Consider the following 22,602-nt stretch of genomic DNA (forward strand, 5'->3'; position numbering starts at 1 on the left):
GTTGCATAGCCACTGTGAGAAGTATTTCCCATGTTGGGTTGCAACTGTGTATGAGCAGTGATAGATGTGCATTAAGCACCATATTTCTCCATGTATACAATCCCCAATGTATAAGACGACCCTCAATTTTGACCCTTGCTGGAGGCGGAGAAGCAGTCAATGGGCAGCCGCGAGGAGCGGTCCAGCACAGCTGCTCTTCTGCCTTCTCCGCTGCTGCCACCTGATCACCTCCTCCACTGCCACTCACGGGCTTCCTTCTGGCAGGGGACAAGGTGGCGACGTGAGCTGGAGGTGAGCCCTGGCAGTGGCGCTGTAGGAGGCAATCAGGCAGCGGTGGCGGCAGCAGGAAGAGGCGGAGATGCAGCTGTGCTGGGCCGCCCCTCACAGCTGCCCATTGACTGCCGCCGCCACCACCCGATTGCCTCCTCCAGCGCCGCTGCAGGGGCTTACCTCCAGCTCATCTTGCTGCCTCGTCCCCTGCTGAAGGGAGCCCACGAGTGGCACTGGGGACAATGGGCAGCTGCAAGAGGCGGCCGAACGTGCCTGGTCCTTCACCTCTGCCTCCTTCCGTGTATAAGACGACCCTCAAGTTTTCCTCTAATGATTTTAGGGAAAAGTGTCATTTTATACACAGAAAAACATGGTACTGTCAGCTACTACTACATACAGTCATTTCTGGATTGGAGCCTATATTATTTATTTATTTATTTATTTTTGAATTTATATATTGTCCATCTAGCAAATTGCTCCTTTGGGCAGTGTACAACAAAGAAAAGAAACATGGATTATATAATTACTCTAAAATACTCAGCTATTGTGAGAATAAACACACAACCAAGATGGTGACAAGTAAAAAAAAAATCAGAATATACAGTGCAATATTCTTCTTCTCCTTCCTCCATTGTCCCAATTAACTAGGAAAAGCCTCTACAAAAGCTTCCCTAAAGAACTCTGTTTTTAGGAAATGTTTAGAGATCCAGAGGGAGGGCACCTGCCATAATTCCTGTGGGAGAGAATTCCGCAGGTAGCTGCCACTGCTGATAAAGCCCAGTTTCTCATTGATGTTCTGATGGCTTCTCAGGGTTTCAATATCCGCAGGTGGAAGGTCAAATAAGGGAAGCTGACCTAGGCAGGTCATTCAGGCACGTAATAAGGTCCCAAACCATTTAGGGCTGTATACAACAAAACCATAAGCTTGAACCTGGCATGGAAGCGGACTGGTAACCAGTGCAGGTGAACCAGAATTGGGGTGATATCTCTCAACATCCTCACCCCAGCAACCATTCTGGCCACTGCATTATCATTTTATACTTGCCTCTGTTCTCAAATAGATTATTATTCCTTTGGAAAAAGTGTCTTTATGTAACGCATTGGTGTGTGTGGGGGGAGATATAAGGTACATTAACAGAAGATTTCATCTCTCAGTTTACAGGAGAAAAAGTGGGATGCAAATATTCAATTTATTGATTCAATTTGACCCATACAGACAGAAAATATACAGTAAAACAATGAGAGGGACTACAGGGGGATAGGTACATTGAAAGATTAGGTAATCGGGACAACCTCCGCCCTCTTACACACTGCAGCTAGGAAAAACTTTGCTACCTGGTAGAAGGGTTTTAATCTAATAAGCAGCATTGTACTAACCTGTTCAGCAATAGGTTGTTCTTGATTTGGTCATAGAATAGGCAGTGTAAAAACGTATGTGCAAGAAATTCAGGGGACCCTTTTCCAAAAGGGCAAAATCTTTCTTGGCATGGGATCCCTAAAAATCTGCCCTGAGATGCAAATATTATTAACCAAACTTCCCAGTGTGGCAGTTGATATTTTGTACAATGAATCAGAAATATGGGTACCAATAATGTAATACCGAGTTCTATAAGTTAAACCACAAATCAATTCCATTTTGTTGATGGAATAGCTATTATCATAATAGCTTCTTACTAATGGGCTAAATCCAGTTTCAGTTCCAAGTAGAGTGAGATGCATTCAAATCAATGGGGCTTGTTAGCCAAGTTAGTAAATGCAAGTCTCATTGATTTCAAAGAATCTACTCTATTTGGGACTAAAATCAAATTTAGTCCTCTGTATCTTCTTTTCAAAATGCCATTTCTACACTGTAATCACAACTGTTTGTAAATCTGTCACAGCTACCTTTTCATCTACCTTTCTCAAAACGGAATTAATCTTTCATGCAAAAAGGCACCATAAAAATGGCAATGAAGGCTTTAAAGAAAAGATGACATTTTCAGAGCAACCCATTAATAATCAGAGAATTTGCAGTTATGAATTAAAAGATCGAGCATTTGGTATAACAGTTGGGATGTTGCCTTACTCAGAGTCAGACCCTTAATCCCTCTAGCATAGTATTGTTATCCTTGAGTGGCAGCAGTGACCCTCCACAGTTTCAATGAGGAGTGTCAACCAGCTCTACCTGGAGATTTTGGAGACTGAATCAAGGATCTTGTTCATGTTAATCAGGTGGTCCACCAAGCCACTCCCCCACATTTATCACATGCCATTTATTTGAAAGAGCAACAATTAGTGAAAATTTTGACATCTTATTTTCTTGCTCAATACGAAAAAGGTAAAAAACTGAAAACAGATGTCTGCACACAAACAGATGTTGCTCAGCTATGTATTTCCTCTAATATATATTTGGTCCAGATTTTATTCAAGTAATCAAAATAGCATGAATCCTACCCTTAATTCACAGTCTTCATTTACAGCTAGGTTACTGGGCTTCAGGTCCTGCATCAGAATGAATAGTTAAGAGTATTAAAAACAGGCTAAAGTTAATGAGGTCAGCCTTTAAAGCTGCAATCTGACACCCACTTAACTGGGAGTAAACCCCACTGAATTCAATGGGATTTGCTTCTGAGTAGACATGTATAGGATTGTGATGTAACTATTTCAGTACAGTGCATTGTACCGCTAACATGACTTACCCGGTGAATGATTCCGGCTGAGTGAATATACTGAAAAACAAAGAGGGAATAGATAAGGATTTGACCTCAAATCGAAGTGGTTATAGACAGAAAGAGATGTTGCTCTGTCTTCACTTCCAAGTTCGTAGCAAGCATGCTATAATACAGGTAAGAAAAAAACGGGGGGGGGGGGAATGGCAGAATAACCATAACTTGAAATTAGGACTTTTAAAAAGCCACAACATTGTTAAAAATGAAATTTTAATGACAATAGAACAGCACACTTTTTTTTTGGCCCAGTATGCAGTTCAATAAATTATACTCTTGAGCATGTACACATTATTTCCCTCTAATTACCATCTAACCACAGCCAGGTTTCCATCCACCTGAGATTCAAGGGGAGGACCTTCACGTCAGACAGCAGGACTTCCACAAATACTTAGATAACAATAAAACACACATTAAGTTTGACACAAAGTCTACAGAAAGATGATTGATTAACTTTGGATTTTCACAAACACAAAAGCCAAATGAAGTATTTAATCCTGAAATTCTTGTTATAAAGAATTGTAGCTAACTTGTTAAGATCACCAGCTTACAGGGTGCCTGTTTACATTTTCAGTTAGAGATAAGACCCAGTAGCAGGACCATGCCGGCTGAGTAGCTCAATGGCCTAGGTATCTGACTGCGGACCCAGAGGTTGGGAGTTCGGTTCTTTACTGCGCCTCCTATGATTACAGCCAGCCTGTGTGGCTTTGAATAAGCTGCATAGTCGCAAAGTGGACTCAGAAGAAGGGAATGATGGACCACTTCCAAATATTTTCTATCTGAAAACCCCTGAAAGAGTCAGAATTGACTTGGCAACACACGATTATTAGTATTAGCAAAAGGATGCATTTTCAACTTTCTTCAATAATGATTGGTCCATGCTTTGAGCACTGAAGAATTTTATTTCTTATTCAGTCACCAAACTCTTTCTGTGCAATTATATTTTTTAAAAAAAGAAAAAAGTGCTCTCCTAAAAGTTAGTACTTGGATCTGTATAAAGGAGAAGGGTCAACTTAGAGGCAAGAAGAAAGTAAAAATATCCTCCATCTATCCAAGAAAAAAGGAATACGTGGAGCGAGCCTGATGCTGTGCTAGTACTGCGTGGATCTTTCTGTGCTGCCTTTCCTTGACATTGTCTTGAGATAGCAGACAAACCATGGCATGACTTTTAAAATCACATCTTTTTTTTCCTTATTTTACCATTTCTCTGCTTGTTTTTTTGTAACATTTTGCCTGAAGAGGGGACCTGGTGTTTTGAAAAGCTGTACAAATTTTTGTGCCTTTTAAAGTTGACCTAATAAAACCATAATATGAATTTTGGAGTTCTTCACTGACATCAAATTACTTTAACTGAGTCACAGCCCTAGTCAAAGAAAGAGAGAAGGAATGAGGGGAAATGGAAGATTCCAGCTTCTTTGAAGTCGTCTATTTAAAGTAATTAGTTCACCTTTTAGAAACACACTACCATATAACTTTTACCTTAAGCCCTCGAAGTAACTGATATATAAGAAACTGTATATGGTCATCTGTCAATTTCTGGCACTTCACAATATTATTCAGGTCAGCACCCATTAAATTTGTGACAAGATACCTGCAAATATAAAACAAGGTTACTTATGACTTAGAGAAGCTATTGACTGTGCAGCTGTGTACAGCAGGACATCAAGAGAAAAATGTACAGGATGCAACCTTGTTCTTAGATATATTAGATATATATCCTGGGTATATTTTGTAATCTAAAAAAGTATTTTTGTTTGGAAACAGCTGGGTTGTGAGGCACACTGAATAGGCAGAAATCAGTGGAATTTGTATAATTCCAATTTCCAGTTAAGGTGTATAAATGTTTTATAGTCTATAACCATTAAAAATGGCTATATTAGATATCTTATCTAACACAAAGAATTGCTAAAGGTGACTGAACTCAGTCTAATATTGCTGTAATCACAGGTCTGGATGTAAACACTGGCTCCCTCTGTTCCAAAGAACTCCTTCCATCTAAAAAAGACTCTCTTTTATTGATAAAAGAGACGTTTGGATCCAGCCCACAGAGGTCAAAGGATAGTTTGGTAACAGTACACTGAATAACAACATACTCAGGTAAAAAGATTAGGACAATAGCATACAGCAGGAAAGGGGATTTTTTTTTTTTACTTTCTAAATGCTGTTTGACTCCAATTCCCATCAGTCCCTGCCAGCATGGTTAACAGTCAGAGATTATGAGAATTGTAGTCAAAAATATCTGGAAAGCCATGGACTCCCCATTCATAATGTAGGGAAGCAGCAATTCACAAAAGAAATAAGACAGGAATAATCCAGCAGAATGGTGTTTCATGATAACTTTTTATTCTATAGGTAAAGGGTTCTTAATCAATGCTTTATTTATACAAAGCCCCACAGTGCAGTTTCTTATTGAACATTTTAAACGGCACCCTCTGCAGCCCTGGTCCAGACAGAGATCCGGTATGTGTGATGAAGTGAACAATACTTCCAGCCTCTAACTTGGAAAAGTTACTTCTTGTACCAGAAATCCCAGAATGTCCCAGTTGCTCTGGATGTTGCCCATGCTGGCTGAGGGATTCAGAGACCTGAATTCCCCACCTCCATTTTTCCAAGCCACACACCTTCCAAAAACTTTTCCAAGCCACACACCTCCCCAAGGTGAGTGAAAAGATGAAGTCAGAAAAGAATTCATGTTGTATCATAGGTATTTACATGCATTTGAAAATCACCTTCCTTTTAACTAATGCAACTAATTACTAAACGTCCTTAACATTGGTTGGACAGTGTTTTATTTTAGTGGTTTACCAGCTATCAATATTTATGGCAAACATTACTTACACTTCATTAAAATTTTCTATTGATGTTGCAGGAGTAAAAACATCTAGTAATCCTATAACCTGGAAGAGAAGAGAAGAATCCTCAGTTTACCTAGAGAAGTGTATGAGGCGATGCTGCATGCTTACCACCATTTGTACCTACAAGTTTTTAGAATGAAGACAATAGGAATTCATATGAGAAGAACAGAACATACTTAAATCCAAATAAATCAGTTCTGCCTACGTCCGCATTTGAATTCTGGACCCACAAAAGGTGTAAAATCGCACATGTTAATTATAACTTGCTTTTTCCCCCCTTGTAGCTCAGACTGCATTTCACAAGCAAAGTGAATGCTGATTCAGTAGTTTGTCTTGACATTCTCCCAACACTTCAGGCATCTTATCTGGCTTTATATTTTGAAAATCCTACATGTCTATTTTAAAAGTAAATCCTAGAATAAATCTATAAAATGGAAGAAAAAACAAAAGCAAAACAAAAAGAACCCCCCCCCCAAAAAAACCACAAACCTACACTGCACATAACCATGCTTGAGAGAGGAAGTGGTGTCACCTTTTTTGTGCGTATTGGCTTTTATTGTAAATGCAGAGAAGCAGATTCCTCAGCTTCCATCTGAGTGGGGAGAAGGGACTAGTCTTTGAAACAAGACATGATGAAAATACTGCCACAGCAGGCACACTGCTCAAGGTATCTTTCATTGGAATGTCTAGTTTATGCATATCATCCTTTTCATAGTTTGGCTATAAATGTCAAATTATGGTTCTCTGAAAATGAGGAAGTGTGAAAAAAATCCACAGTTAGGAAGGAGCGTGCAAGACTATACACAGGTCCAATCTTCCAAAACATCTGGAAGACTGAGACTAGTGAATTGACTCGATGCACTGGGAGCAAGCCAAGAAAGTACAGTTGTGCCTCAACTTACGAATGCCCCTACTTACGACCATTTCGAGTTACGACCAGCTCCAACCGCAAAATTTTGCTTCTACTTGCGACCTGAGCTTCCACTTACGAACAGAAAAAGGCAGGGAAAAATTCAAATTTCTAACTGTAGGTGGCGACGAGGCTGCTTCTTTGTAGCTCTTTCGCCCCAACAGTTAGAAAGTGTGCGTGTTTGCAGGGAGGCTTCGGTCACCCTTATAAGGTAAGGTGCTGTTTTCTGCTTTTTAAAAAACTTCTGGGTGTTTATGCAGCATGGTTTTGAGTTGGGGGGTTATGTTTCTGTGCTGTGATGGGTCTTGAGGGTTTGGTTGCTTTTTTGGGGGGGTTCCCCATTTCTGATAGGTCTTGGAAGGTTTGTTTTTTTGGCTTCCCCCCCATTTCCGATGGGACTTGGGGAGGGTTGGTTGCTTTTTGGGAGGGTTTCCCCATTTCCAATGAGTCTTGGGGGATTTGTTTATTTTTTTGGCTTTCCCCCCACCATTTTCCATGGGTCTTGGGGGGGGGTTGGTTGCTTTTGGGTTCCCGCCATTTCCGATGAGTCCTGCATGCTTCCCTTGCTTTTTCCTTTGTTTTCTTTGCATTTCAGACCTGCCCCCTTTGCATTTCCGATCTGTTCCGTTTGTTTTCTGTGCATTTCCAATGGGTCTTGAACACTTGATTGCTTTTCTTTTCTTTTTTCCCCTTCGGCCAGAAGGGATTAATCGCGTTTCCAATGAGTCTTGCAGTGATTTGTGTGTGTGTGTGATTTTTTTCTTTGGCCGGAATGGATTAATTGCATTTCAATGCATTCTTATGGGAAGTGGTGCTTCGATTTACGACCATTTTGAGTTATGTCCATCTTCTGGAACGGATTACGGTCTTAAATTGAGGCACCACTATAATTAGTAAAAAGAATACTTATTTATGGAAAGTAAGGTTCCAGGTGTTTCAAAATGGAATGAAGGTTATGAGATATTAAGATGCAGGAGACCTGATTTCCTGTTACAGCTGTTCCTCCCATTATAATCAAATCATGTTCTACAATTTTTTGTACTTGCAGCAAGCACAACACATTTTTATATGCTGCCTGCAACCATAACTTTACAATTTTCATTGTATTATTAATGTGCCATCAACACTGTGGTCCTAAAATGAGAAAAAACACAGGTGTGTGGGACCATGTGTGTGTGAAGAGATGGCAATTTCCACATTTCCCAGTGTTTTAGTCCTCTTACTGTGCACACTATAGGAAGGTTGCTTGAGTTATCTTGTTTGGGCCTGCTTAAGATTTACATACATCCAGTGGCCTGGATCTCATGGGGTATGTGGTGTAAGAAGCCCTGTCAGTGATTTCTCTTCCTACACAGCATTGGCAGGAAAAAAAATGGATTCTTTCTCTCCTTCCTCTCCAGTTTTCCCGAAACCTAACTCTGGGGGATTTCCCAGTCCCCAGGAGCAGATACTAAGGGCATGGAGGGAATGAGAACAAGGAAATTGCAAAAGGAGACAGCTGGATTCTGGCCAGTATGCCTTGCACGTGCAGCTACATTAAGGAACCGAGATGCAAGAGACACTGGAATACAAGGGCCACAAACTGTCCTGACTCTTTGAAGAGCCCTGCACTAAGCATGTGCTCCTTATATGCGCATGTGATTGATTAAAGAGGAGCTTAACTGAAGGAAATGAATAATAAACTACAAACTTCCCATGAAAGATTTACAACAGAACAGTTTCTTCACTCACGTTTTCATGTTTCATATGCTTGAGTAATCTAAGCTCCCGGTAAGTCCTTCTGGCATGAATGAGGGACTGGAAAGGTCTTGAAAGCTTTTTGACTGCCACCTTCTGTCTTGTCTTGGTATCATACGCTGAACTGAAAATAATTTAGGAATAATTTAGTCTTCTATTTTTACATTTTCAGCTTCCCACTCACTCAGCCACCAACAGATATTTCTTGTAGTTTGCTTTTGTATTTGTTTTCCTTCATTGAGTTCATATGGAGAAAAGTACCTCAGTAACTCCATTGGCACCAACTACTCTGTATACTTCCATTTATCAGAAACCACCCATCTACACATCATACACATGGACACACACAAACCCACAACTGAAAAAGCCACAACATCAAAACATTCCAAGGAACTGAGTTTGTCTAATATGTGTGAACCTATGGGCTTCTATGCAAAGGAAACAATGATTTGATTTCTTTTTCCAGAGATGTATCATATCAAGAGGTTGAATGTATCAGGAACCACATCAATGCATTCTAAACTTGCAAGTTTCAGCTATAAAGGGAGATGAGATTGCTGTAGGACACAGAAACAGCCTAGGACAGGGAAACAGTGAGAGCACAAATAATTCTATTGTCCAAAAATTGCTCTTTATCTCTCATGAAATAACTATATAAAAACACTATGACTACGAGTTACCAAACCCAACAACCCTAACACACCAGTTCATAGAAATAGGCCGGTTGTTTTCACTGTGGATATGGCAAGTACTGACCAAACTTCTCTCACACACCTCTGACTGCACAAAAGGTATAATGCCATCATCAGTGGGGAATTGCTGTTGATTAAAGAGTTCTTTTCCAATTTCAAAGTACACACTGCTTGCATGAAATGAGATGAAGTTCTGTGCACCTCAAAACTGAAAAAGGGAGTCTTTAATCAGCAGCAATCTGCTGCAGATGGCAACATCATTCCCATGGCACAGGCCAAGTTCAAAAGAATTTCACCTGCTGACTGGTCAATCTTTCTGAAACAAAACAGATAAAATAATAGTTTGCATTTTACCAAGATCAGCTTGAATTCACTTTTGTTGGCTGAAATCCTTTGCTTAGTGCAGTTAATACACAATTAGAGTAGGCACACTGAATCAATGGAACTTATGGAGGAGCTGACTCACCAAATCTCTGCTCATTCAAGGGGCCTACTCTAGTTGTGACTACACTAAACTATAGGATTTCACTGAATGAATGAATGGGCTGGATGCTCTGGCTAAGTCCCACACAATGCCAGCACAAGCAAACATAGGTCGTTTTTATTTTATTTTTTAAATTCTCTTGCTGTTTGTTCCATACTTTTTGTTATCTCATGACAGCAACTCTTTACAGAAAACTCTGCTCTCAGTAAATTAGTCCTTTTTGTAATAACACAGAGGATTAATCCCAAGTTAGCACCCTTCTCACAACTATCATGACAAATAAACCTGAAAACTGGCTTCATTAATTTGGCTTCCTGTCTTCTGTATCCCCAAGTCAAGACTCCTTAGGGAGCACTAAAATCTGAATTCTGGGCCCCTTGTGAACAGGCAGGAGCCTCTATTAATTACAAAGTCTGCCACCCTGTCTAGGTGTATCAAGTGTTCATTATGCCTGTTGAACATTGATATGCTGTATGTAATCTTCTCATGAGCACTGTTAATTAACATCTCCCAAATTACAAGGCTATAAAAGGTTGCCTTGGGCGCCACTGACAATAAACAAGTCTTCTGTACAAATAGCTGAGGTTTTGATCACTTGTTTTAAGCCACAATGATTCTATCTCATAATTTTTCTTCCCAATCGCCTGTCATGCTTCCTGATCATTTGGACATTTCTCTCTCTTTTTATAACTCATAAGCTGAATTTGCTCTAGTAAGTGCTATCATTACAACCTGATGCATGCTGAAAATAAAGTCGACATAATTTAGGATTCTGACCCCGTATGCAATGGCTCCATCTATTGTTTGCAACTGTTGCCTAAAGGACAATGTCTGACATGAATTCTCATCTGTCAGGAACAAGAAGGAAAACCAGTGTGGGCATGCGCAAAATGTTACCATCATAGCAAAGAACAGGAAACTCCTGAACATGGAAAGCTCCATGCATGTACCACAGATCCTACTGAGCTTTGATCTGCATTTATTTTTTTCACCTTGATTACATCACATTGGTGGGACTTACTTCTAAACCATCTGTTACAAACAACGCTGGTAAACTGCTAGCCCCTGACAGTAATTCTGGGCCACTTATTGCAGGGTAGTGAATTTGGTTGGCTTATTAACATGGTTGGATTACTGTTCTTTTTCAGAGGTGTATATACTTGAAGCTCAACTGATCTTTCATGGATACCATCAACTTCTTTAGGCACAGGTCTGAGTGGAGGGGTAAAGGAAATGCACTGGATTACAGATCTATTTACCAGAAGTGAACCCATTACAGTCCCTACTCTTACTGAGCCTCTAACAAAGAAGCCAATGTCTTGGTTTGAGAAATGACAGATTGGTGCATGTATCTTCATATACATGAACAATATTTGAATAGAGGTGCACGGCCCCACACAACATCACCAGAGGTCAGTCAATGATGGATCAAGGAAATCTTATTATTCCTCCTGGAATAATTTATTCTGACACTCTTCTGATTGCTTATTATATACTATTAAAATAAGCCAGTTGTGTGCTGCTCTAGAGGATTTGATGGGGATCCCAAATGTACAGCTACATTTATATTTTTAATAGTATCATCTTCTTATGAAATATAATATTGAAGCAGTAGTAATAATAATGGTTTTAATAAGCTGGACCTTATATTTCTGGATATGCAACAGAGAAAAACATACTGTATAAAATTTGAAGTTCCATCAACAAGCCACCTCAAAAGTACAGATAGTACAAAATGGCAAAGTACCAAACATAAAAGTAAGAAATTAAAAGAATATGCCTATCCTCCTTCCCATACGAAACTCAGCAACTGGAGCAATTCCAAAATTGCCAATAACTGCCAATCTGCCTCCTAAAATTAAAAAAAACAGTTATTTTGCAAACATACCATCCGAAAATGTTTAGGACTTCACTCCTAATGTTTAGGTTTGACCCTTTGGTATGCTGTTATGCATGAGTAATGCTGAGAAATAAGAAATGCAATATAATAAAAACAATATACTTCTGGGAAGACATGTATAGATTTGCAACATTACAGTACACTTCTATGCATGCCTATTTCAATTTAAAAGAACTCAAATTCCTGAATAACTTCTCCTAGTGCTTTCACAAATATGTTTAAAGGACATATAAACCTATCTATGTCTCAGGACTGACATCAGGATTCCTTCATGCTGGCCCACCACTGAGATAAGTCAGATGGATTGGCATTTCTACTGTTGGCTTGAAGTTTATGGAACTCATTTCCACGAGGTCTATCCCATTGGCTATGTCACTGATTACTTCTGAACACATTTTTAAAGACTTTTCTGTGCAAGATTACTTTTAACTCATTAAAAATACTGTTAACGTCTAGATTTTTTTTCCTTTCAATTCTTTCATTTTAGGCTCAGCCTTAAACGACACTGAAGAATAGTCTGAACGGAATGTTAAAGGAGTTACTCTTTACTAATCTTCCGTGAGATATTTTCCACTTTGTGACTTATTTTTATTTCATTATTTTATTGCTATTTGTGAATTTTGTATCATATCTGTAAGCTTCCTTGAGATAACTTTGCCAGATAAGCTAACCTTAAAATAATAAATATGAAATAATTGAACAGCTTGGGAATCAAGATGGAGCCCTTGCAGAATCCCACAGCATAAATCCCATGGACCTGAACAACTGTCTTTCACCACCTCTTTCTGCTTTCTAACTGGACTACCAGAACACAGAGCCCTCAAAGGCATTCCTTATCTCTTACACTCTATGAGCAATCTCTCCTTCCAGCTATACATAATAAGAGCAAATAAACAAAGAAGTTCAAGGAAGGAGAGAATAAACTCCTCTCCTCTCATCTACCCTGTCTATATTCTCAGCCTCCAAAACCTGAAATTCATCTAAGGAGAGGTCAATAATTGCATGCTGTCAAGTTGTTTCCCACTTACGGCAACCCTCATAGAGTTTGAGGTATGTGAAATTTTCTAAGGGCATCTTACTTTTGCCACCATGGTCAGTTTCCACGGCTGAGCAAGGCTCTGAATTCAGGTCTCCAAAGTCCTAGTCCAACACGATCTACTGCAAGTCTCTAATTTGAATGACTGAAATCACGGAATCCAAAAGAAACCACATACCAAATCATCTAATGATGATCTGAGAATGAATTATGACTGTTGGGGGGATAGAATGATTAAATCGGTTTCTATGAGTATCATCTAGAAAGTATCCAGCTACACTTAAACCCTATCAAAATCAATGGTGGTTCAATATACACTTGAGTCTTATTTGATTTCAAGGGTATTTTACAGCATGCTCAATCCTTTCAGAATTCTACCTTGTAGCTGAAATCATTTTAAACCCACTGATTCACAACAGACAGCAACAAGGAGCCTATCATATTTATTTCACTGAGCAAAAATCTTTGTAGTTTGAAGCCGTTGTGGGTGTACTGTAAAAACATGCTTTACTTTTAATGCGTACTGTTTTATTGTTTTATTCTTCAAGTTCTTCCCAATTTTGTTTTTCAGAGCTTTGTTCCTAGAACAAAAAGGAGGAGGGAGGGAAGGAGATAAGAAAAAGTGAAAGAAGAAAGACAAGAGTCAGAACACATAGGAAAGCAAAAGATCGATACAGGAACAGTATCTAGGGCTTGCCTGTTTTGCCCTTCTTATCAGGAACATGCTGTTTTTTGCTTGTTTAACTTCTCTCTGCCCTTCCCATATCTCTTGGCAGAGTTTTCTAAATTTACTGTTTGGAATATAACTCTAAGGCTACACAAAAGATTCTGGGCATTGTAGTACTGGAAAAAGTTGCCTTTCCAAATTCTTGTCTCCTCTTCCCCATTTTTACATTCACCCCAAATCTTAGGAATTCAAAGAGAATTTATTGAGCCCAGTATAGTGGATCTCATGGTGATCACAATCGTTAGGCAAAAACAGCCTCCTCCATGTGCAGTCTTGGTGAGGAATGAGTCAGGAGTTCCTAATTGTAGGAGATGCAGACAGACGGTTCCTCGAGATAATGGGAAGTATCTTCTGGTGTATGCATACCATGCAAAAAGCAAGAAGGGAAAGAAAAGGCTCAACTGAATTCTATGGTGGCTACCTTTCCCCAAAACTGTTTGATTTGAATTTTTCTGATAAATAACCAATTAGTCCAAAAAGCACTGGGGATTGTTTCTTATCTCATCTCTGTATCCCTATACAGATTATTTTTTGCTACAGCTTTTTAAGGAGTTGCCCTTTCATCTCGTCACACTTCACTAGAGAACACCCAGGGCAAGCTTCATTAATGTGACCAAAAGTGTAATGGTCAAAATAAATGTTATGGCTTTCCTGTGTGCATCACACAGTGAGCAACTATCTCAATGACACCATAATTGGTCATGCCACAATAACAATGAAATATTCCCCAACGTCTAGAGACAGCTGCATGCAAGAAGATACAGCCAATATGTGGAATGATTTAGAGCAGTTGTTCATGTTTAAACTAGCTATTAGCAAACTCATTAAGTTAAAATAAAGACTACAGAAACAATTCCTTTGTCTTTTAACATGTTTTATTGTTTTGTGGAATTTCAAAGAAATGCATTATGTAGCTTTCAATAAGTCAAACAAGAGTCAAAAGCATAAATAGAACTACTGCACAGGAAGCACAAGACAGAACCAAAGTCTGCTATAGACACATCTTGGCTGATTTCTCTGTATCACAGATTTCCTGTAATCTTTCTTAGAACTGCAGAGCTGGAAGGGACCCTATGGATCATCAAGCCCAGCCCTTGTCAAGAGAAACAGTGGGGAACTGAACTCCCAACCTCTGGCTACACAGCCAGAGATGTAAACCACTGAGTTGTGTTTGCTTTAACCAATTTCAACACTGTGGTCACAGCTGCACATAGACAAAAATCATGGTTTAACAAATAAGCCAGATGGTTGTTGTGGGTTTTTCGGGCTCTTTGGCCATGTTCTGAAGGTTGCTCTTCCTGACGTTTCGCCAGTCTCTGTGGGCAGCATCTTCAGAGGACAGCAAGAGCACAACTTGCTGTCCTCTGAAGATGCCAGCCACAGAGACTGGGGAAACGTCAGGAAGAACAACCTTCAGAATATGGCCAAAGAGCCTGAAAAACCCACAACAACCATTAGATCCCAGCCATGAAAGCCTTCGCGAATACAAATAAGCCAGAGTTCATTCAAGCTGTAGGCATCCACATGCAGTCTCTTTCTTCACACTTGGCCATCCTTTACAGGTGCTGCTAATCTCACACAAGACATGGCAGTGTGTTTCTGGAGTAAGGAGGGATTTTAACACCCCTCTCCCTTTGGTCTAATGGTGATCAGTGATCAGGAACCCCCATGATTGATTAGGCATCCTTCAGTCTCAAGAGACTATGGTAGCATGCTCTGTATGGAGGACTTGGAACAGTGTCTAGTGTGGCTGAGAAGCCCAATTCGAGAGTGACAATCCCTTCTACATTGAGGACAAATACAATCTGTCCCCTGTCCAGCTCCCCAATTTTGCTGTTTTTGTGACTTCCTCTTTGCCTCAGCCTGCTGGACAACGATCTCTTCAAAATGAGAGAGGCCATGATGCAATGCCTGCCTCCAGGCTGAAGGCTCAGATGTCAAGGTTTCCCATCTGTTGAGGTCCATTCCTAAGGCCTTCAGATCCTGCTTGTAGATATCCTTGTACCGCAGCTGTGGTCTCCCTCTGGGGCGATTTCCCTGTATTAATTCTCCATACAGGAGATCTTTTGGAATCTGACCATCAGCCATTCTTACGACATGCCCAAGCCAACATAGACGTCACTGTTTCAGTAATGTATACATGCTAAAAATTCCAGCTCGTTCTAGGACTATTCTATTTAGAACTTTGTCCTGCCACGTGATACCAAAAATGTGTCGGAGACAACGCATATGGAATGTGTTCAGCTTCCTCTCCAGCCGTGTACATATTTATTTATTTATTTATTTATTTATTTATTTATTATATTTATATCCCGCCCATCTAGTCATTCGACTACTCTTGGCAGTCCAGGACTCACGGCAGTACAGGAGTATGCTCAGGACACAGGCTCTATAGACTTGGATCTTGGTATATGCCGTCAGCTTCTTATTAAGCCATACTCTCTTTGTGAGTCTAAAGAACATGGTACAGTAGCTGCTTTGCCAATGCTTTTATCCAGCTCAACATCTAGGGAGAGAGTGTCAGAGATCGTTGAGCCAAGGTACACAAAGTCATGAACAACCTCCAATTCTTGTGTAGAGATGGTAATAGAGGGAGGTGAGCCCACACCCTGGCCCATGACTTGTGTTTTCTTCAGGCTGATAGTCCAAATTCTTGGCAGGCCTTGCTAAAACAATTCATGAGTTGTTGGAGGTCTGCAGCAGAGTCGGCAACAGTGGCTGCATCATCAGCAAAGAGGAAGTCCTGCATGCATTTCAGCTGGACTAGAAAGATTGAAGAGCTTTCCATCTGATCTAGTCTGGAGATAGATACCTTCTGTTGCAGTTCCAAAGGCGTGTTTCAGCATGACAGCAAAAAAGATCCCAAACAGGGTTGGTGCAAGGACACAGCCCTGTTTCACTCCACTTTGGATGTCAAAGGGATCTGATGTTGAGCCATCAAAAACCACAGTGCTCTTCATTTTCCTCATGAAAGGACCTGATGATATTAAGGAGTCGAGGTGGACATCAAAACTTGGGAAGGATGCTGAAAAGGTTGTCCCTGATAATCAAATCAAAGGCCTTTGTGAGATCTATGAAGACCACAGAGAGTGGCTGTTGTTGTTCCTTGCATTTTTCCTGCAACTGTCTGAGTGAGAATATCATGTCAGTGGTGGATCTATTAGTTCGAAATCCACACTGTGATTCTGGATAGACTCTGTCTGCAAGCACCTGGAGTCTCTTCAGCACAACACGGGCAAGCAGCTTCCCTACAACGCTGAGAAGAGAGAGGCCAGGTAGTTATTTCAATCACCCCTGTCTCTTTGCATCCTTCATGTCCTGTGATATTCCACCTTCCCTCCAGCAAAGACAAAAGACTTCATACAGCTCGGTGGTAATGATATCTATACAGCACTTCAGCAAGGATGTTATCCTTCCCAGGTGCCTTGCCGGAGTCAAGGGAATCCAAGGCCACTTTTATTTCTGCTAAAGTTGGTGTGCTGTCCAATTCTTCCAAGACAGGCAGGCACTCAATGTTATTTAATGCCTGTTCAGTTACTACATTCTCTCTGGAATATAGCTCAGAGTAGTGCTGCACCCAGCATTCCGTCTGCTGTGCTCACTCCTGGATGATCACACCTGTAGCAGACTTCAAGGGAGCAAATTTCTTCTGTATTGGACCTAATGCCTGACTGATACCGTCATACATTCCCTTGATGTTACCTGTGTCCTCTACTATCTGTATCTGAGAGCATAGCTGAAGCCAATAATCATAGGAACATCTCCTGGCAGCCAGTTGGACTTGGCTATGAACAAGCTGAAGAGCCTGCAAGTTGTACTCACTCGTCGTTTAGTCGTTTAGTCGTGTCCGACTCCTCGCGACCCCATGGACCAGAGCACGCCAGGCCCTCCTATCTTCTACTGCCTCCCGGAGTTGTGTCAAATTCATGTTGGTTGCTTCGCAGACACTGTCCAGCCATCTCATCCTCAGTCGTCCCCTTCTCCTCTTGCCATCACACTTTCCCAACATCAGGGTCTTTTCCAGGGAGTCTTTTCTTCTCATTAGATGGCCAAAGTACTGGAGCCTCAGCTTCAGGATCTGTCCTTCCAGTGAGCACTCAGGGTTGATGAGTATGCTGCTAGAGCTCTCCTCTTATCCTCGATGCCTGGCATCAACTTCTCCAAATTGGCTTTGAACCTGTCTGCCGTCTTTTTGGTCTTCTTGCCAAATGTGGGCAAGGCGGTGTTATAAACAGTGTTCTTGAAATGTTCCCATCATTCAGGTGCATTTGCATCAGCCAGGCGTGGAAGGGTTTCCTCAAGCACTTGGGCAAATTCCTCCACTTTTCTTTGATCGTGAGTCTTGCTGATGTCAATTCGTGGTCTTCCTTCCTCTTTTGTATGATACAATCTCTTTGCTCGCAGTTTTACTCTACTACACATCAGGGAGTGATCAGTATCGCAATCAGCACTCTGGTAATTGCGTGTGATCGTAATACTAGGAAGGCTAGAATGTCTAGTGAGGATCAAATCGAGCTGATGCCAATGCTTCGATCTTGGATGTCTCCAGGAAACTCTCCAGGAAACCCCATGATTGCTACTGAAATAAACAAAAAGCAACACCATTCTGAGAAATATACTTTTGCATTTCATATACTAGTCTAGTCTGGCCCTGAGGGTAGGTAAACCACAAAAAAGAATGAGAAAGAAAAGAAATGAAAAGAAAAAGCACCTGAAGATTTAATCATGGTTACGAATGTGAAAGTACTAATTCTGCACAGGACTCGTGTAAATATTTTAATTTTTTTTATTAAGCACAGTATATTGGTGAACAAACATGGGCATATTCAATCATACTAAGCAGAATCTATGTTCTACAAAACTTAAAACATTCAAATCATACTGGGCCAACAAACGAAATCATTTCACTGGCTTTGCATCTTGAATGGTACTGGGCAAACATGGCAACTACCATCTAGTGAACCACAGGTAAAGATAAAAATGCACGGACAAAAATAAAAAGACAGAATATTGCTAATGGATTTTTTATAAAAGATAGCAGCCAACAGTTATCTGAATATGGCTACTTATTACTTCTGCTCCCAAACAATCTGGACTGCTTAGCTAAAATGAATCTCCTAAAACGAAATGAATATATCAGTACAGAGTCAGTAAAAGTCTGTAGTAGTTCATACAATTTTTAAAATTTATATATAAGTTTTATTCTTTTCTTTGGGGGTAGGATTTTGGGTAAGGGGATTTATGGTTAGGGGGTAGATATAAATAGGGAAAGAGTAAAATTCCAAAGAGTGAGATAGTACATTTACATCAGCTCATACAATTATACTCGAAAGGCAGATAAAAAGAAAAATCAAATGTTCCTGTACTGTATTACTATATTTACTAATCTATTTTTTCCCTAGTTGGACCTTTCACATCCTTTTTAGTCTATGCTTTCCAAGCTATCTTTCAAGTCTAATTGTGAAATTATTCCCTATAGATCCACCAAACATAATAAAATCCTCCTCCTGTGTTTTATGTTTCCCACACTTTACATTTTTATATCTTTTTTAGTTCGTGACATATTGAAGATACCACCTTTTACCAGATTTGAACAAGTTCTGACAAAAGAGGAAACATGTTCACGCAATGCAATAGCCATCCACTGCATTACCTATACAATGTTTCTATGTATAAATTTAAAGATAATAGCCCCCACACTATTAATTTCAATAATTGAAATTATTTAATTTTTTGACACACAGGTATTTATTTTTAAAGGCACAACCTAGGTTTACTTTTACTGAATACTCTTGGATGAAAATTTAAACAAATCCTCAGTGAAATCCATCTTTAATGAATGAGTTGTCAGCAGAAATGGTATGACAGCCAGGTGCATTACTTGTATGAAAGAAAATCTCCACATGGTACCTTTTAAAAAGAGTAAGATCTTATACTGTTTAATAGTGGCTAAATTCCACTGCATTATTCCAAAATAATAATTCTGGACAGTAACTCCAAGAATCCTCTAGTACCTCTTATGAAATTGGGGGCAGAGAACATATTGCCCCATAGGAGCTGTTCAACGGCCCATTAGTCCAGCAACATCTGGGGGGCTGCATGTTTTCTTCAACCCTGTATTACATAGTAGTGGCTTGCACTGGATCACAGCCAACCAGAGTGGTGTACTGGCCAGGCTACCCAGGAGACCTGGGTTCAAATTTCTACTCAGTCATGGAAACTCATTCGGGAGGCAGCAATGGCAAACGCATCCTAGAAAACCTATCAGATTGCCATAAAACAGGTCAGAAGCAATCTTATGGCATGTAACAACAACAGCAAGAACAAAATAGGATTACTAATTTCAGTATTCATCTGCATCCCAACTGTAACCAAGTAGACTTTGTCTGGGGGGGTTAAAAATCTAATAAAAGTACAGTAAATTAAAGTAACCAGTTCCGATACCTTATTATTCCAGCAAACAATAACATCAATGCACACTGGAAAGGGGTTATTCATCTACATAAGATCATAAGAAGAAGAAATACTGCTTTGATTATGGCACACATCTTTCAACTTCATTAACAAGCCCTTTACAACACTTAAAATTGATAGTCTTCAAGGATATGCAAAATGTAACTAAAATTTCACTGTTTTTTCTGTCGAAAGACAGTTAGTTTTTAAAATATCTTTAATGACTTGGGCATCTAAGCATTAAGTGAACTGTTTGCTGTGCAGAATCTCAACCTTGTAATATTCACAGACATTCATTTTATAGTGATATTTTGCAGGTAAATGCTGTTTCTACTGAAAGAAGGAAGAAAGTTTTACTTTCTCATTTGACTACTAATGCCCTAAGATGTTTACCGTGTTTTCCCAAAAATAAGACAGGGTCTTATATTAATTTTTGCTCCAAAAACGCATTAGGGCTTATTTTCAGGGGTTTATTTTATTTTATAGTCATGTCATCTTCTTCTGGTTGCTGCACAATGCTGCACGATGGTGGAGGGCGGGGTTTCATTTAACTGGGGCTTATTTTGGGGGTAGGGCTTATATTACGAAAAATCATACTAGGGCTTATTTTCAAGTTAGGTCTTATTTTTGGGGAAACAGTACTAAAACTGCCAAAACACGCAAAGAGCGAATCAGAGTAACATCTTTACTCCTAGTGCAAAGCTGTATTTCTATGTCAAAGAAGCCCAACAGTTAAAAAACAGATCCAATTGTGTTTTTCTTAATATCATTTTCCCCTTTCACAATTGAATATGTTATTTATTACAACTTTAAAAGAAAGTAATATTTACCAATCTCCTTCACAGATTGATGCCTTGTCGTGGCAAAAGGGCTTGAGTAATTCAGAGAAACTATGGGCTATGCCATGCAGGGACACCCAAGACAGACAATTCATAGACAAGCCACTCCATTATCTTTGCCAAGAATACCCCATGAACAGAAACAAAAGGCTAAAAGATATGATGCTGGAAGATGGGACCCTCAGGTCGGAAGACATCCAACATGCTACTGAGGAAGAGTGGAGGACAAGAAGCTTCAGAGCTAATGAAGTGGTTGGGCCAAAGCCGAAAGGACACTCAGCTGCGGATGTGGCTGGAAATGAAAGGAAAGTCCGATGCTGCAAAGAAAAATACTGCATAGAAACCTGGAATGTAAGATCTATGAATTCTGGGAAGCTGGATGTGGTCAAATAGGAGATGGCAAGAATAAACATTGACATCCTGGGTGTCAGTGAACTAAAAGGGACAGGAATGGGCGAATTCAATTCAGATGATTATCATATCTACTATTGTGGGCAAGAACCCCATACAAGGAATGGAGTAGCCCTCACAGTCAACGAAAGTGGGAAAAGCTGTAATGGAATATAATCTCAGAAATGATAGAATGATTTCAATACAAATCCAAGGCAGACCTTTCAACATCACAATAATCCAAGTTTATGCACCAACCACCAATGCTGAGGAGACTGAAACAGACCAATTTTATGAAGACTTACAACACCTTCTAGAAGTGACACCAAAGAAAGATGTTCTTCTCATTATAGGGGATTGGAATGCTAAAGTAGGGAGCCAAGAGATAAAAGGAACAACAGGTAAGTTTGGCCTTGGAGTTCAAAACGAAGCAGGCAAAGGCTAATAGAGTTTTGTCAAGAGAACAAGCTGGTCATCACAAACACTCTTTTCCCACAACACACAAGGTGACTCTACACATGGAAATCACCAGATGGGCAATACCGAAATCAGATTGATTATATTCTCTACTGCCAAAGATGGAGAAGCTCTATACAGTCAGCAAAAACAAGACCTCGAGCTGATTGTGGTTCTGATCATCAGCTTCTCATAGCAAAATTCAAGCTTAAACTGAAGAGAGTAGGAAAAACTATTGGGCTAGTCAGGTATAATCTAAACAAAACCCCTTATGAATACACAGTGGAAGTGAAGAACAGATTTAAGGAACTCGATTTGGTGGACAGAGTGCCTGAAGAACTTTGGATAGAGACTGGTAACATTGTACAGGAGGCAGCAACAAAAACTACCTCAAAGAAAAGGAAATGCAAGACAGCAAAGTGGCTGTCCAACAAGGCCTTACAAATAGCAGAGGAAAGAAGGGAAACAAAATGCAAGGGAGATAGGAAAAATTACAGAAAATTGAATGTAGACTTCCAAAGAATAGCAAGGAGAGACATGAGGGCCTTCTTAAAGGAACAATGCAAACGAATAAAGGAAAGTAATAGAAAAGGAAAAACCAGAGATCTGTTCAGGAAAATTGGAGATACTGTATTAAAGGAACATTTTGTGCAAATATGGACATGATAAAGGATGAAAAAAATAGGGACCTAACAGAAGCAGAAATCAAGAAGAGGTGGCAAGAATAAACAGAGGAATTGTACCAGAAAGATCTGGATGTCCCAGACAACCCAGATAGTGTGGTTGCTGACCTTGAGCCAGACATTCTGGAGAGTGAAGTCAAGTGGGCCTTAGAAAGCATGGCTAACAACAAGGCTAGTGGAAGTGATGGTATTCCAGTTGAACTACTTAAAATCTTAAAAGATGATGCTGTTAAGGTGCTACATTCAATATGCCAGCAAGTTTGGAAAACTTGGAAAAGATCAGTCTACATCCCAATCCCAAAGAAGGACAGTGCCAAAGAATGCTCCAACTACCGTACAAATGCACTCATTTCACACGCTAGCAAGGTTATGCTCAAAATCCTACAAGGTAGAGCTTCAGCAGTATGTGGACTGAGAACTCTCAGAAGTACAAGCTGGATTTCGAAGGGGCAGAGGAACTAGAGA

The 22,602-nt window shown here is 40.0% G+C and overlaps 1 protein-coding gene across 3 annotated transcripts in view; it reads right to left on the reverse strand.

Annotated features, from left to right (window-relative positions):
- LOC110089644 (mitogen-activated protein kinase 11) overlaps positions 1 to 22,602 on the reverse strand; it is a 67,819-nt gene that overhangs the window by 24,957 nt on the left and 20,260 nt on the right. For 2 of the 3 annotated variants that reach the window (XM_073000576.2, XM_073000574.2), the window contains exons 2-6: positions 8,472 to 8,601; positions 5,814 to 5,872; positions 4,455 to 4,566; positions 2,949 to 2,978; positions 2,704 to 2,751 (exon numbers count right to left, since the gene is read on the reverse strand). In XM_073000576.2, coding sequence (XP_072856677.1) covers positions 2,704 to 2,751; positions 2,949 to 2,978; positions 4,455 to 4,566; positions 5,814 to 5,872; positions 8,472 to 8,601 — 379 coding nt within the window. The remainder of the gene's footprint in view (positions 1 to 2,703; positions 2,752 to 2,948; positions 2,979 to 4,454; positions 4,567 to 5,813; positions 5,873 to 8,471; positions 8,602 to 22,602) is intronic. The other variant, XM_078376763.1, reaches the window with a different exon arrangement.

Source organism: Pogona vitticeps, chromosome 5 (genome assembly GCF_051106095.1).
Source record: "Pogona vitticeps strain Pit_001003342236 chromosome 5, PviZW2.1, whole genome shotgun sequence".
NCBI lineage: Eukaryota > Metazoa > Chordata > Lepidosauria > Squamata > Agamidae > Pogona > Pogona vitticeps.